This window comes from Perca flavescens, chromosome 3 (assembly GCF_004354835.1).
Source record: "Perca flavescens isolate YP-PL-M2 chromosome 3, PFLA_1.0, whole genome shotgun sequence".
NCBI lineage: Eukaryota > Metazoa > Chordata > Actinopteri > Perciformes > Percidae > Perca > Perca flavescens.
Window position 1 is genome coordinate 12,072,177 of NC_041333.1, and position 16,068 is coordinate 12,088,244.

General features: G+C 39.1%; 1 protein-coding gene across 7 annotated transcripts in view; it reads right to left on the reverse strand.

Annotated features, from left to right (window-relative positions):
* The window catches only part of ncam1b (neural cell adhesion molecule 1b), an 80,958-nt gene that overhangs the window by 41,865 nt on the left and 23,025 nt on the right, over positions 1-16,068 (reverse strand). For all 7 annotated transcript variants that reach the window (XM_028572846.1, XM_028572843.1, XM_028572845.1 and 4 more), the window contains exons 2-4: positions 5,037-5,111; positions 3,792-4,001; positions 2,602-2,745 (exon numbers count right to left, since the gene is read on the reverse strand). In XM_028572846.1, the coding sequence (XP_028428647.1) occupies positions 2,602-2,745; positions 3,792-4,001; positions 5,037-5,111 (429 nt within the window). The remainder of the gene's footprint in view (positions 1-2,601; positions 2,746-3,791; positions 4,002-5,036; positions 5,112-16,068) is intronic.

The following is a 16,068-nucleotide window of genomic DNA, read 5'->3' on the forward strand; positions in this document are numbered from 1 at the left end:
TCGACATAAAGCCCTAAAAAAAGTAAGCAAAAAAAGTTTCTTAGCTATCATAGAATTTAGCAAAACATGAAAAACAAAGATTACATTTTTAAAAGCAGGCTACCACACAGCTGAACCTGTTTCACAGCCTGAATATGTAAACTCTCTGGTTGTGGGGGAATGTCTGAGGCTCAAAGTCAGCAAATCTTCCAAAATCTTAAGTGTCACATAACTACAGTGTAACTGACTTTTTTGGTGTTGTGCACAGCTAGGCGGGCCAATATTAGTTGTGAATATGGTTGGGCATCGAGAACCGATTCCTACTTGGAATCGTTTCAAAAATGTACGATTCCATCGGAATCGTTTCTTTATTGGAATCGTTTGGAATCGTTTGGGAGGATTTGGTTTCGAATCTGATCATGGGTTCCAAATTTAACATGCGCAAGTTTTGGTTTCCGTAGCGGCCAGGCGCTTGTTGTGTTGCAGCTCTAGTGTGGCTTTATTTTACATTGAAAAAGCCCTGTATAACTGCAAACCACCATTGAATCAAAATAAAACTTTCCTGTTATTTGTGAAATAAGCATGTGACCCATGTCAACTCCACCCCTCAAAAAATCGGAATCGAGAATCGAAAAGAACCGGAATCTAAAGGAAGAATCAGGATTGGAATCAGAATCGTTAAAATCCAAACGATGCCCAACCCTAGTTGATATGTGATATGTGGGCCGGATCAAAATTTGCAAGGGGCCAAGTTTGGCCCCCAAGCCTTGAGTTTGACACACGTGACTTAGAGCAACGAAACAACGTAGAGCTGAGCGACACACGGAAGTCGGGGTGGTGCTTGGTCTGTTTTGAAGCAGGAAGAATTAGTTTTTTAAATTACAGCTCAACGGTACACTAAAATGGGGCCAGATGTATCTGCCAGGGCAGATGAAATATAAGCTCGGCAGATCCGTCTGGCTAATAAAACTCCACATATAGAGACAATTGTGGTCTGAATTGGTCAACCATGGCAACGATTCACTTTGATATATCTGGCTGATATACATAATAACATTTTAACACTGATGTTGATGATTTAGCCACTCGTATCTCTGCATTATTATTACACATTTGATGTTGAATTTATGCATTTTCATAATGCTCCATTAGTCTCAGAAATATGCAATATTTTTGTCTGTCTGGGACACTGCAACTTAAAAAAAACAACTTTATTTTGGACACAGACTTCATGTTATTTCCACTTTGTCACATTCATATCTGTGCCCAACACTCCTTCAACCAGCCCCAGGAAAGGAGAAATATGGCCCTCAAGAGCTCGCTCACTTCGAGATGAAATGTGAGCCGAACAAATTTAATCATGTAGTAATTCAAAATACTATCCCAACCCACACATGAGCTTGTCTTATTATTTTCCAGTGAGGCATACCAACAATACCAAAACATTATGATATTGCCCAGTGTCAGAGGAGAATAACAGAGAATCAGTTGTATTTTCAAATTCAAAACCAAATTAATTTTTCTTATCACGGCGCAGGATAAACCCTGGGGGAGAATGGCAACAATGGCAGGGCATGAACAATTTCAAGCCTCTGACGCTGGTACATCTGCATACCCATTACAGCTTGCTGCGCCTGTGGTTGTGGTTCTGGTTGTATTTTGAGCGTGTAGTCTTGCAGTATGTACTGTATGTGTATGTACAGTACTGTAGTAGTCCATGGCCATTACAGTCCCAATCATTTACTCACATTTTAAGTTTTAGGTTGGACTTTTGTTTTGAAATATGCTTCATGTTGTCATATGGGTTTATTAAATCCAAACTCAAATACACAAATGAAGTCACTGAGGTAAATCTTGTTTTGGCCATTTTACATTGTTAATATGTGTATGGTTACACACCCAACTGTATGAATACCAACTGATTTACAGAAAGCAACACAAGAACCAGAAAATATTTAGTAATGACCCATTTTGGATCATTTTGATTCTTTCTAATATGATGGACTTCAAAAGACATTTTATTATTATTATTATTATTATATTATTTTATTAACTAAATATCAAACAATATATAAAACTATTCATTAGTTTATGTAGGGCTGCAGCTCTCAATTATTTTAGTAATTAAGTATTCTACCAATCATTCCATCGATTAATCCAGTAATCAGATTAGAAATACTTTTGGTTGAATTTTCGGAAATTTTTTAATTACGTTTGAACTGATTCCAAACTCTGGACACTTTCTGTCGTTTTTCCAGCCTGTCTCTTCTCTTAGCACCTCGCTATTTACGCTCTTTCTTCATTTTGTAATCAGTCTTCATGGCATGTGTCGCCAGCAGCGTCAGCCCGGTGTGCGACAGTAATAATCCTCCGTGCGGAAACACCGTGAGCGATACAACATTGGTAACATTGATTAAACAAAGGATTTTTAGAAATCGAATTATTCGAGTTACTCGAGGAATCGTTTCAGCCCTAAGTTTATGTGTGTCAAGGAGTTAGATTTATAGAAAACACCAACAACTCAGGAATATTAAGAATGTGAGTTTAAACAGATGACAGGAGCTAAAAACCAAATCAAATGAAATAGAAACATGATGCCCATGCTGTTCAGAGAGCTCTTACCATCTTTTTCCAACTGTATTTTTGCTCCTTTATATTTCCAGAAGACAGTGGGAGGAGGCGAACTGATGACGTCACAAACAATGTTGGCACTGTCTCCTTCGGTAAACTCTTGGGGTGAGGGTGCGTTTGTAAAGGTGATTTTTTCTGGAATATGACAAACATACATCCTTTTTATTCATTGATTACTACTTATTTAAGTACAAAGAAACTCCATCTTCTTCACTTTATTTGACTGCTGCTTTTACAGGTAGACAAATTTGTTAAGCATATTTAAAACATAAAAAACAACAAAAACTATTCCACAGGCAACAGGATATTTTCAAAATAAAACTAGCATTTATTTAAAATTCCCTGCAATTTTCCTGTAGAAAAAGAAATGTCAAACTAGAGGAGTGCTTGGCAATTTTACCAAGCACCATATTTTCTACGTACAAAATATCAAATTCTGAACCATTTGACAACCAAACAACTTTTTCCCACCTTCTAACTTGCTTTATCGATAGTGCTTTGCAAGCTTATTATCACTCACAACAAGCTCCCCTGACCTTTGTTGTGGAAATTGTCTGTAAGCACTCAAAAACTGCATTACATCGGCAAACTGCTGTCATACCTTCCTTTACTATAGGTGGCAGAAGTTGGCATGTGTGAACGTGAATGTGAGTTTGTGAGTTGAGAACCAGCCAGTCCAATGAAGTGCTTCGCCTTCACATCTAAAATAGTTCAAATGTCCTTCTTAAAACCTGTTTTTCCAATTTTCGAAACATTTACTGAGCCAAGACAAATGCAAAATCTGCAATCTTATTTTGGGCTAGACTGTATGTATTGATGTTAATATGCAGTATCCACATGGGTGACCACTTCTAATAATAACCTAAAATACGAAATAAAAGAGAAGAAAAAGGATTTCATCTCTGAAAGACATTTGCTGATGCTTGGCATTCATGGAAAATAAAGCCATTACTCACAAGAACTGCACAACAGACAGGATCATTAAGCAGCCCTCTAATGGTCTTCCGACCGTTTATTGAACTGATGAAAAATCTATCCTCACTTGAAAAGAAAAAGAGTAATGTGTTGCCCTTGAGCAGTCAATAAAATACTATGAGTTCAATAAACAGGATTTCTTTCTTTTTCTGTGCTCATGCCACTCAATAATTTGGAGAGTGTATGGGGTGAGGGCAAATACTTACGGAAGATTTTCACTTTGACGGTTGACTCCGCTTGCTGGTCTCCATTGCTAGCGACACACTTGTATGTCCCTGCATTTTCAGTCCCAGCTTTATACAGTGTGAGGGTCGAAGATGAATCATCGTTACGGGTTACTGTTATGTCTGGTCTGTTCGGTTCTATCCTGTCCCCACTCGGTCCAAACCAGTCTATGTGCCTGGCAGCGGCATCGGCTGAGGGCGCAGTGAAGAGCAGCGTGTTAGAAAACAGTTATCCTGTGCCAACAGACTGAATATTGGAGGTTGGTTATGCTCCTGCGCCGACTGAAACCTGAGGTTTGTGCATTTTAGCTCCTTGTAAACAACCAAAATGTCAAAAGTCATAAGAAAAAACATCATCCAATAATAAACCAGTGTTTCCTCTATGTCAATTTGACCGTGGCGGTCCCCCACGGCAACATTTCTGCCCCCCACGGTATCAGAAATAGGGCTGCAATGTAAGAGTGCAAGTCAGAGAACGTTTGTATTTTAGGTGCATTATTTACATGTTGAAGTAGTGACACTGCATTAAGATAATGTAATTAATAGTGGGTTTATTGGTATTTTCTACAGAATGCTTAGCCTATATGTCAAGATCAAAGTTGGCCTATATAGTAACTCAAAAAATACAGTTCACTCACAACTGAAAATATGCCTCATTGTGTGTGTGAATAGAGGTGAATAAATATATTTGTGTTGCAGTGTGTTTCATGGAGTGGGGGTGTTTGCCTTTAACAGATGGTGAAGGCAACAGGAAACCCTAACCCATTTAAGGGTGTATCATGTAACAAAGGTCAATCATTGATTCATTTGATAACCAGGACATTTCAGCCATATGGATACATGTCCGCATCCCTAGACACCTAAATAATCACTACATGTTTTTACAAGATGGCTTTGTAAAGCAATGTGGTTTTACAATTAAATCCTGCTAGAGTATGAGTGCTTGGTAATGTGAAGTACTTAGTACTGAAGTAGTATTTGCACTATTGTATTATTAATGATACTATTATCTATGTCAAAAATACGTAAAAGTATCAATTTAGTTTTTTCCAATTACAATTTCATTGATACATGAACACATTATTATCATGGGAATATAAACACAAACCCAGACCTTTGTCTGTTGACATTTTCTATCTTTTCAACGTCTTCTCTTTAGGCCAAATCTTTAGAGAAAGAATGCAAAAATTGGAGGTAAAAAGTAAAAAGTGAGTTTGGTGAACTTACCTTCACACATGAAGAATTTGGACTCTCCAAGACTAATCTCACCGTGACTTGGTGTGATCTCCACTTCCAGTGAAACTGCAACAGAAACAACACATACAATACAAAATCAGAAACTTATCTAGCAACATCAGTGATGAAAATCTAGACATATTAATGAGTGCCATCTTAAAGCAGGCAGGAAATTAATTTTTCAACGTTTTATATTTGAACTTATATTTTCTTTGCTAGTTACTGGGAAGAGTATTGAGTTCATGTATGTTCCATCCTCACAGTCACAAGCAGATTTGAATGTGATTATTTAACACCAACTAAAGGTTGCTGTGATAGAAATTTTCACTACTACTACTACTACTACTACTACTGCTACTACTACTACTACTACTACTACTACTTGATTATTTTAACAGTTGGTACACATACTGAATGCAAAACTTTAAAAACACACAATCAATGATAACAGCAGTTCAAATTAAAATGAGAATCGAGGTGTGACTCTTATTTCCTGAAGCTGGCCAAAATCACGGCAGCTATTATTTTTCTTGCCTGTAAGTGGTGACACCCATATCTTTTCTAACATTTTTTACAGCGATAGAAAAGGCAGTAGGTACAGGAAATCTGTGGAAAGTAGAGCTGGGCAATATATCGATATTATATCGATATTGTGATATCAGACTAGATATCGTCTTAGATTTTGGATATCGTAATATCGTGATATGGCATAAGTGTTGTCTGGTTTTAAAGGCTGCATTAAAGTAAAGTGATGTACTTTTCTGAACTTACCAGACTGTAACTGTTCTATTATTTGCCTTTACCCACTTAGTCATTATATCCACATTACTGATGATTATTTATCAAAAATCTCATTGTGTAAATATTTTGTGAAAACACCAATAGTCAACACTACAATATTGTTGCGGTATCGATATCAATTTGGTCGATTTTGGTATTTGGTCAAAAATATCGTTTGATTTTCTCCATATCGCCCAGCCCTAGTGGAAAGCGACGTATATGCACATCAAGAAATTGATTATTCCAGTTTTGGCTCCGTAAGTCCTGTAACAAAAAAAAAAAAAGAAACAGACATTTCCTGCTCCTTTTTTTGGCCTGCAGTCTTCCTGTCCTTTCAAGAAGAATAACATCCAGCCAGCACTGCAATTATTCAGTTAACACTCAGCAGTTGGTAAGAACCAATGCTGTGCTGCCAATGTACCTTGAGAGAAATCACATTTAAGATGCTTCAAAATAATCTTTGAGATCATGCTGTCCGTCTAACAAGATAAATGCAGCATTTCTCTCAGTGAAAGCCTGCACTTAATCAAAGACCGGATGTTACTTGACACGGGCAGAAGTATGGCCTGAAACATTTCTGTGCTTAATTAGAACAAAGCTTCACTTGTTTGGTGCAGAATCTCCCTTGGGGGCAGTCAAGGGTTCCTGTGGTGTGACTAATGGGCCCAAAACACATAAAAATGAATATGCCAGAGTGACCACTGTTAGGTATAACTGGCAAGAACTCATCATTTTCCAGAGCCCAAGTTAACGAATATAAATTGCTTGTATTTTTTTTCAACTAATGGTTAGCCATCATATAAGCAAAAAACCCAGCAATCATTCACAATTGAGAAGCTGGAACCATTGACCTTTGGGGACTTTTGCCAAAAAATGACTTTAGCATTTAATTATTGATCATTTTTCTCTGGATTGCCTAATCTATAAATGTCTTAAGCCATCAACATTCCAGAACATCACACAAGATCGTAATTAGCGGTGATGAAAAGGCTAAACCTAAAACATATATTATTTATATTATTTTTTGGTCATGTCACTGTTAATGTCACTGACAAAGATCAATGACAACACACTGTGTAGGATAGGGTTCTTGCTACCTTCCAAATAGACTACATGGATGCACTGTGTGTGTCAGATGTTGTTGTATGTGAATGACATTTTTTATAAAAAGATTAAAATAAATTAAAAAAAATCCATGGGAACAATCAGAGGTATGCATCCAATACACACACCCTGAAACAAGTTTACAAAAATTGGAATGCACCAAATGTGTACAAGACTGTCCAAAGAGCGATATTAAGTGGGCGTGTGGAGCATGATCCCTCATCCCATCAGAGCAGCGGTGGAAGGTAACAAACGCCTATGAAAATTCCTGTAGTTGGTATTCTCTGCTGTCAGACTAGCCGCATCTTTAGTCAACTTAAAACAAAGCTCTATTATTGATAGCATGCATGGCAGTTATTCAGCTGTTTGAAGGTTTATATTCATGAGTTTAATTTTGACAGCAGGATTTGATGTTCAAAGTGAAGGAACATGAAAACCAGGCATCAAAAACCCCACTCATTTTATTTGAATAGGAACTGCTAACTAAAACAATGTTATGCTAATTTTATGGATAAGGATTTTATTTTAATTGGACTGAAGAAATAAGTAGGGTTGGTATTCATTTAGTCAAAACAGGAACCTCATTTGCAGAGGAGGCGTGATGATGATTATTCAAGTCGAGTCAAGTGAAGTTTCCTGTTAAGGCCATTATCACATTTAATGTCTGAAAGAGCTTTACATCAAAAAACACTTCCCAACCCAGCCTAAGCTATCAAAGCAGGTGGAGGGGGGGGACCTTAAAAACATCAACAGCTACCCACATTCAACAAATGGCTGAAAACCAGAATGTAAAGTGGTAACACAAACAGTTAGACCATGATTCTACAGTAATAGAGCAGCACGATTTCAAGAAAAAGTCATATTGCGATTTACAATACTGTGATTATGACTGCCATATAATGGTATCATGAGTTTACTTGATTATCAAGGAAAATGCAGAAAATAAGCTACTAAAATTTTGAAATGTGTCTTACACAACATACATGATTAGAGCGTAATTCAGAGGGCAGATTCAACGTAGATTCAACACAGAAGAACCATAAAGCAGCATTAGTGAGAGCGAGAACGGCAGGCGAGTGAGTGATGTCAGTGCCTGAGGGGTGAAGCGAGGAGAGCCACCGCCGGGGAGCGATGTCGGACGGTCAGTCTATACCGACGACGTTTCATTTACGGGATTGTTTCCGGTGCTGCCGGAGGTTCTGCCGGATATCCCTCATTTCCGCTTTCTTTGTGTTTGTTGCCATTCTAAACGCCGATCGATTCTGAGCAAGAACAGACAATAAAAAAAATTTTGAACAAAATTCTCATCACACACTCGACAGCCATTTCAATTCCACAGCTCGCCTCCCTACGTGTACATGTTCCACCAAAACAAGTTCCTTCCCGAGGCTATTTTGCAGAGACACCGTTGCTCCGTCCGGTGCTTAGTGCCGCCCAAGACGATTGTGATTGGTTTAAAGAAATGCCAATAATCCAGAGCACGTTTTTCTCCTGTCCAGGAACGCTGTGTGGACTAGCCAGACCCTCCTACACAGCGCTGTGGAGAAAGGTCTGGCAATGCGAGACTAGACTTAGCCTAGAGGCTGTGTGAGGGGAAAAAAGACAGCAAAGATGCGGTGGCATCATCTGTTGTTAAAGCGCCCATATTATGCTCATTTTCAGGTTCATAACTGTATTTTAAGGTTGTACCAGAATAGGTTTACGTGATTTAATTTTCAAAACACACCATATTTTTGTTGTACTGCACAGCTCTCTCACTGCTGAAGATCCTCTTTTCACCTGGTCTCTGTTTTAGCTACAGAGTGAGACCTCTTTTCTTCTTCTTACTATCTTTGATTGCACTCGCACATGCACAGTAGCTCAGATGTAGATCATGTCAGCTAGCTCCATAGACAGTAAAAGAAAGGCTGTTTCTCCAACTTCGGTCAGTTACAAGGCAGGATTAGCTGGGAGACTTCTTCTAAACGAGGGCGCACATGTAAGTAGTTCTTTTGTAGGTTATGGTGAACTTGTGTATTTTGTAGCACTGCTTTGTTATTGAGAACGAGGTAGCATGCTAGCGTTGGCATGCTAACGCTAGCATGCTAATGGTTGCGGTTAGCCAGCTCATTTTGGCTAGTGACATAAAACGATTTTGAACAGCTCACCCGGAGACTGAAGGCAGGACACATTCAGAAACCGTATCTCACTCAAAACAGCATGGATGGATTTTTGGAAGTTTGTATGCGTGTGGAAGCACCAGAGACACAAAATAACATCCTGAATCCCAGAAAAAGAGATTATTTCATAATATGGGCACTTTAAAATCGCACAATTTTTGCGGTTATGCAATCGCACAGAGTGACATCGCGATTGCGATTAGATTAATCGTGCAGCCCTATACAGTAGTAATACAACAGCTTCATTCAACATTAATGTGATAACTCAAGAGCCCCAATGAAGTAAAAGGGTTTAATGAAATAAGCTGCATTATTGTAGATTCACGAAACAGAACCAGTTTATATATTTCAGTTCCACGGGCCAGGTAGGTGGAGTGGCAATTATGAAGAAGGGTAAGAAATGGGGGCAGGTAATGAATGAGTGTCTAGTAGTGTTAAGCCTATAGACTCAGCCAAAAATGCAGCGGTTGCAGAATCGTGCAGAAATACACTAAATGCTTACCATAGCATTGTCTTTGAGGAGCAAATTAAATACAAAAATGATGTTAAATAGCATGTATTTTACACTCAGTTGCCAATTTATTAGGGAGGCTACAACTAACAAAAGCTAATGCAGTCTTAATACAGCAGCCCTGCAATAAATCTGACCTACCAACCCATTTGTATCAATGAAGGTAGACTAAATATTACAACCGCCTCTCACCATAATTCAACTGCACCTCAAACTACAGCCTCCAATGACCATAAAGGTGAATCAGCACTTTTATAAAACAGTTTTAACAAAACTAAACATCATGAAGTTCATGAAGGTAGAATTTACTGCAGGACTGTTGCATAAGTCCAAGCTGGGTGCACAGGTACTAACCTTGCAACTGAGTCTTTAGTATTTTCCCTACATAATTGGCTTAATAAGGGAGGAGCAGGTACTAGAAATTGATAACATTAGAGAAAATTAAGTGTTTAGACATCACAAATGTTCATCTGACTAGATCAGCTGTGTGCATTAAACTGGTCTCATGAAGTCAGAAAGCAACGCAGCAAGCCAGATTGTGAAACCTGTCAGTATACTTCACAGCACCGCGTTTCCAATATTAAAACCAACAATGCAAAACCGTTCTCATATCCTGCAAGCAAGCTGACATTCACAAAGCATGAAGGTCCCACAGGGAATTTCCATCAAACGATTCCCCACCCTCTTCACTGTCTCTCACTAGACGTTTTTCTCCTTATTCTGTAGAATATTATTTCACACCTGAACAGTCTCGGAGGTTTCTAAACTAAACTGCTCTGTAGCCCAAGCAATAATTTGTCCTCTCGGATCGAAGGCAGGGCCGTGGCTCTTCTTCGCAGATAGTTATGAAGATAATTGCTCTGCAAAAACCAACAGCTCACTTTTCATGTAAGCTACAAGCTACTGTAGCTCAAGCCCAGTTAACAGGGCAGAAACGCTTTCAAAGCAGGGGGCGGCCAAATTACAAGAAGCAACTGTGTGTCCCAGAAATTTTATCTGCATGTGTATCCCCAGTGATTAATCGATTTAAAATTTAAGTAGGGATGCGATTGAATGGAGATTTTTACATCATCAAAGTTAAAAGGAGCATTTCATCCAGATTAAAGAAGAGTACATTGTGAGTACAAGTGGACTATCATCTATACACTACGTTTGTTTTTTTTTAAAGAGAAATGCATTTTTTGCCTGTTCTCTTGTTGCCTAAAGATTGATGAGTCAATATCAAGGGCAGGGCTCATGTTACCAAAAATCTGCCAAGTGTGACTTAACACAGCACTGCTGCTGCCTGACATTTAGCAAGTCTGTCTCTGCGAGTGTGGCGTTATGTTTTTTTTTCCCCCACCCGCATTTGTGTACTGTACTCCTCCTTGAGCGACATCACAACATACCTGTAATTCAAGATGAAGAGAACTATTGATTGTTTTTCCGTCAAGAAAAATGCTGCAGTGCCTGTTACACCTGTCCCCGGTAAAACGCCTAATCCGGACCTAACATCTTCGGCAGAGAGGGCCTCACCTGACTCCGTGCCAGTCATGCCATGTCATAGGAATTTCAATGATTAATCATAAATCAGTTAATCACCGTTTATAATTAAACCGATCAAAAGTATATTAAACGATAATACAGGAGACAAGGGACGTAACTGTCAGAAAATGTGAAGATATGCTGTAGTATGCATTTGGGCCACTAGGTGGAGCCTCTTACCTTTTTACTGAGATTGAGTTACAGGTGTGTTTAGTGACTGCCCGAAAAGAGGGCCTGAAACAGCAAAGGTGTAACACTCTTGTCATCGGTGACATGAGATGCAGCGCTAAACCGTCTCGCTGTCGGTGCTTACGCATGGAGCAGACAAGTACCTAGTATCAGAATCGTTAAATATTGCCCTTTTGTCGACACGTCGTTGTGTTTGCTGCATTTATAAAGCGTGCGCCTCTTACTCTACGCTGGCTGCTATTTGATCGGATCATCAAAAACGTAATTGTTTATTAAAAGTTATTCAGACTTTTCACGTCTGAACACCGAAAGTGCTTTTTTTGTTGTTGCTATTTTCAGCCGAATAATTTCGGTTGCTGAACATTCTGTCAACATTCCGCCTTTCCCTAATCGAGAGCCTATAATACAATAAATGAAACCAGGATTGTCAAGATAGAATGCAAATGAGAATTTCAGAGATATGTACAAAAGACCAAGAGGAATGTTCCACCAACAAACTGACGTCAGGAGACTGACCACAAGCGTTAAAAGTCGAGGTGTGGCTCTACCTTGGAGTAGCTCTAGATTCCATTTCACACCAACAATTTCCTTCTCATGACTGCAGAGGAAAGGCATACTGACAAAAACCATGGAGGATAATTAGATTTAATAATCTCTGCCTTCGAGACATTGCCATTTATGGATGCACAAGATGGTTGAAACTCCAAACATCAGCTGCCAACAAATGGATGAAGAATGCCGGTATGTCCCACAATCTGAGCAGTCAAATTGAGCCTTAATTACACAATGGCACAATGTGTTCAACTTGACCGATAAGCAGATGATGATGGTCTCCCTAAATTTGACCACAATACCAAACAAATATTTCCTGGCACGTAAACAGGAAAGCACAAGACGAATTTGAATGCAAAACAGAAATTGTGGCTCTCACATAAGCCGTTCATTTGTGATGTAACGTTTACTATAACTGTGGGCAATGTCATGTTCGGATGCAGGCGGATTGTGAATATAGGAGACAGCTTGCATTGTCAATAATCCATGTCTCTGTACATCATCAACAAAACATAAGTGTTTGTAGTCTTAGAGCAATCTCATTAAATATATACCACCATGGAGTAAAAATACTACTGTATACTATGTATATACTATGTGTATAGTGGTGGCATATTCTCAGTGACAGAGTTATTTTCTCTACTACTTCTTAATGCAGGTCACAGCATGATGCAGCAAAATGCTAAATATTGGTGCCATTTATTTGAGTGTAACTGCAGTTTTGGACCAGAAATGACTGCATCCTTCACAATTCAAACTATTTCTATTTTAGGATCAGCATCTTCATGATTACTTCAGTACAGCCATGAGGCGTTGTATTAGGCCTACTTAATACCACTGCATTCACATGTGCCTGCACATGTATGGGTGCGTTTGTGTCTGTCTGTGTAGTGATGGTGGTGGAAAGGCGGGTTATTTCATGAATGAAAATGATGTACATTGATGTCCTTGGCCTGCAGTAATCAGTGGTTGCAGTTGGAGATCCTTAAATAGCTTATGTAGCCCAAACCCGTTCTATCTTAAATTTAAGTTCCCTACGGGGCTACACTGACTTTAACACGGTTATGTTGGAAGTGACTGATAAGATATGAAGAGCAAGGACACCATATAGATGAGAATTTATACAGAGCTTGGCCTCTTTCCTCGGGCCTCTGTAGTTATCTTAGACAACACCTCGGGTGCTATTGCGTGTTGTAGTAAGCCTCGACCCAAGCTGTGACTCGCTTCACTTGCCATGTGGGATTATGCTCATTATCTATTCTGCCAGCGTAAAACACGCCAGACACGCCACACACACACACATGCACACACACACGCGCACACACACACCCACACCCACACCCACACACCAAAGTGACAGTCACAGTTATAAACCTTAGCTTAACTATCTGTAATCTAAAATAAACAAAATAATCTGATCTGTCCTTCAAATAAACTGTAGGCCAGCCACCTAAGGCTGGAAAATCACTGAGTAACTCATGATACAACACTTCAAATATATTATATATACATTCCCACCCCCCACCGCCCCCATTGTAAGGACAGTATACTACAATGCAGGAATTACTGCTATTTGTGACACAGCACAAAAAATTAGCGATATATAAATATTATTATTATTTTCTTGACAGCAGTAAACAAACCTATATTTACTGCATTAAGGGACACACAAACACACACTTTATAAACATGAACAGGGTTTTCCCCTACCATTATAAGGCTTAGGCGCAGCACTAAAGCCGTTTTGGGTACCACCTAAGCCGAATGAGCAACTAAATGACTTCTTGGATCTAATGATTGTAGTTTTGTACCCCGTGGACTTCTTTAGCAAGTTTTGTCCTTAAGCTTAGTGAGTGTTATGTATTTATTATTTGCTCTTGCTTTTCCAACGTTTTAGACACAGATATTGTAATAATATGCCAATAAAATGCCAGTTAACACCCACTTAGACCAATTTATTGTATTGATTCATTATCGTTATTTTGAATAATATACATTACAATGCAATGTGTACCGTAACTTGTTCTTCAAAAAAAAAAAAGACAGGAACGTAATTCAGGTGTTTGGTACACATAACCCTTACACATTTTGCTTCCCCATTAACGATAAACAGATTTCTGTGAGAAAATAACTCGGAAGCATTTAATTTAGAACAAACACGGCACTGAGACCACAGTCTGAAAGGAACAATACATACCCAAAGTGGTTGTATTCAGAACAACTACTTTTCAGGAACAAGTGAGTGTTTGCTTGCCGCTCATGCCTCTCACCCACAGTTATACTCACTTCTACCAGTTGCTATGGAAACATGTTTTTTTTCTCTCTCTCTCTCTCTCTCTCTCTCTCTCTCTCTCTCTCTCTCTCTCTCTCTCTCTCTCTCTCTCTCTCTCTCTCTCTCTCTCTCTCTCTCTCTCTCTCTCTCTCTCTCTCTCTCTGATTGGCCGCAGCAGTGCAGTTGTTCAGCAGCACACAACTTCCACTGATCACTGTGATTGCCTTCGGTGGCTGGGCCACTGATGTTATGATGCTCCGACGTCTGCACCGGCTATCCACAAACTGTATACGTAAAAGACGCAACTGTGTTATTCGGTGAAACCCCGTGCTGTTTAAAGCTTTAGTGCGTAACTTTTTGATATTAATAAACGTCAGTTACATTCAAGCCACTCCCAAATGAATTGCTACAAAGCTAATTTAGACTATCAGCTGAAGACTATCAGAGAGAATGACCTCTTCTGAAGAGTCCATCATGTTTCCTCGTGTCCTCCTTGGCTACTAGCAACTTCGTGGAGGAGGGGTGGGGGTGCGTGCGCGTTCACGGAAGGCTTGTATCATGTGGACGCGCCGACAGTGTTGTTATCATTACTTAGAATTCCTCATGGGGGCGACAGAAACTACACACTATAGCTTTAAAGAGCAAGTTTTAACAATTCATTTGAGACTCAGCTGGTTCTTCCCGTATTATAGTCCCAAGCTGAGGCATCAATATCTGCCAGGCTTTAGACACTTAGGGCATTTCATTTGTGCATGACTTTTTAAACATGGTAAGACTGCAGAACAGATGGCCAGCAGCTCACAGTTGATCTCTGTGAATTAGGTTTAAAGGAAATGGTTATATGCCAACCCCAAATGAACTACTACTAGTGCAGAGAAACTGCCTGGTTCTTAATAATATTTCGAGGCTTCCACTCCAAATTACCCTTGTAAAACCTAAATCTAATCCCAAATCTTCTTTCCGTGGCATCTACAGCACTTAGTAAGGAGGCTTACAATGTAATTCATATGTACTTAAATCCTTTTTATTAGGTATGATTAATCATATCTGGAAATTAATTTATTCTGCAAATACAGTCAGCAGATAACAGGATTTGTTTCGTGGCAGGAGAATGTTACAAGGTAAAAAAACGAGGGCGTAAAATATCACTTGAAATACTGACGTAACGGTCATATTTATGGTTTACATAATAGGGCAGCACACATTAGAAAAAGAGGCCGAGGCAGCAGAGGCTGAGCTGCCACAGTGGAGATGATTCAGACTCCTATCTGTTGTTGAAGAGTGGCCGTTTGAAAGGTGTTTGGCTGTGATATTGAAGAATAATAAAGCATCTCATATTTTATGCCACATCACTTTTAGCACTTTGTCATAGCCAAAGGAACATTTTAGTGTTGTGTACTGTAGCTGGATGTGCGTCACTATGTAGCATCTAAAAGGCTATTTTTCAAAGTGCTCACTCCACATGAAACGCACTAGGGCTATATTACATCACTTCCAGCAAACTGAGCAAATGAGACCAATGAACTTCGAAAACAGAAGCGATCGCCAAGCCTATTGCGCAATTCTCCCAAAACTGTATCAGATACATCATCTCATAATTAAAAGTCCATTATTTTTTGTTTGGCATTTACAGTGGTAATGTTACATTGCTTACCTCATGTGCCATTATCGCATTTTTTTTTTTTTTATTTATTAAATGTATTCACAAGCTAAATTCAGATCAGGGAAGACACCTTTCCCGTGTATGCAGTTGCACAGGAATGCATCATTAACCCAGACTTGGCACTGCATTTCTCTGACTACTGACAAAAATAAATCATGAATACAAAAAACACACAACCAAATAGATTTCTCACAGCCCAAAAATGTTATGAGTCACTCCCATAAATTCTGCTCATGGGAAACACTGCTGTGGCACCATAACACCTTTTA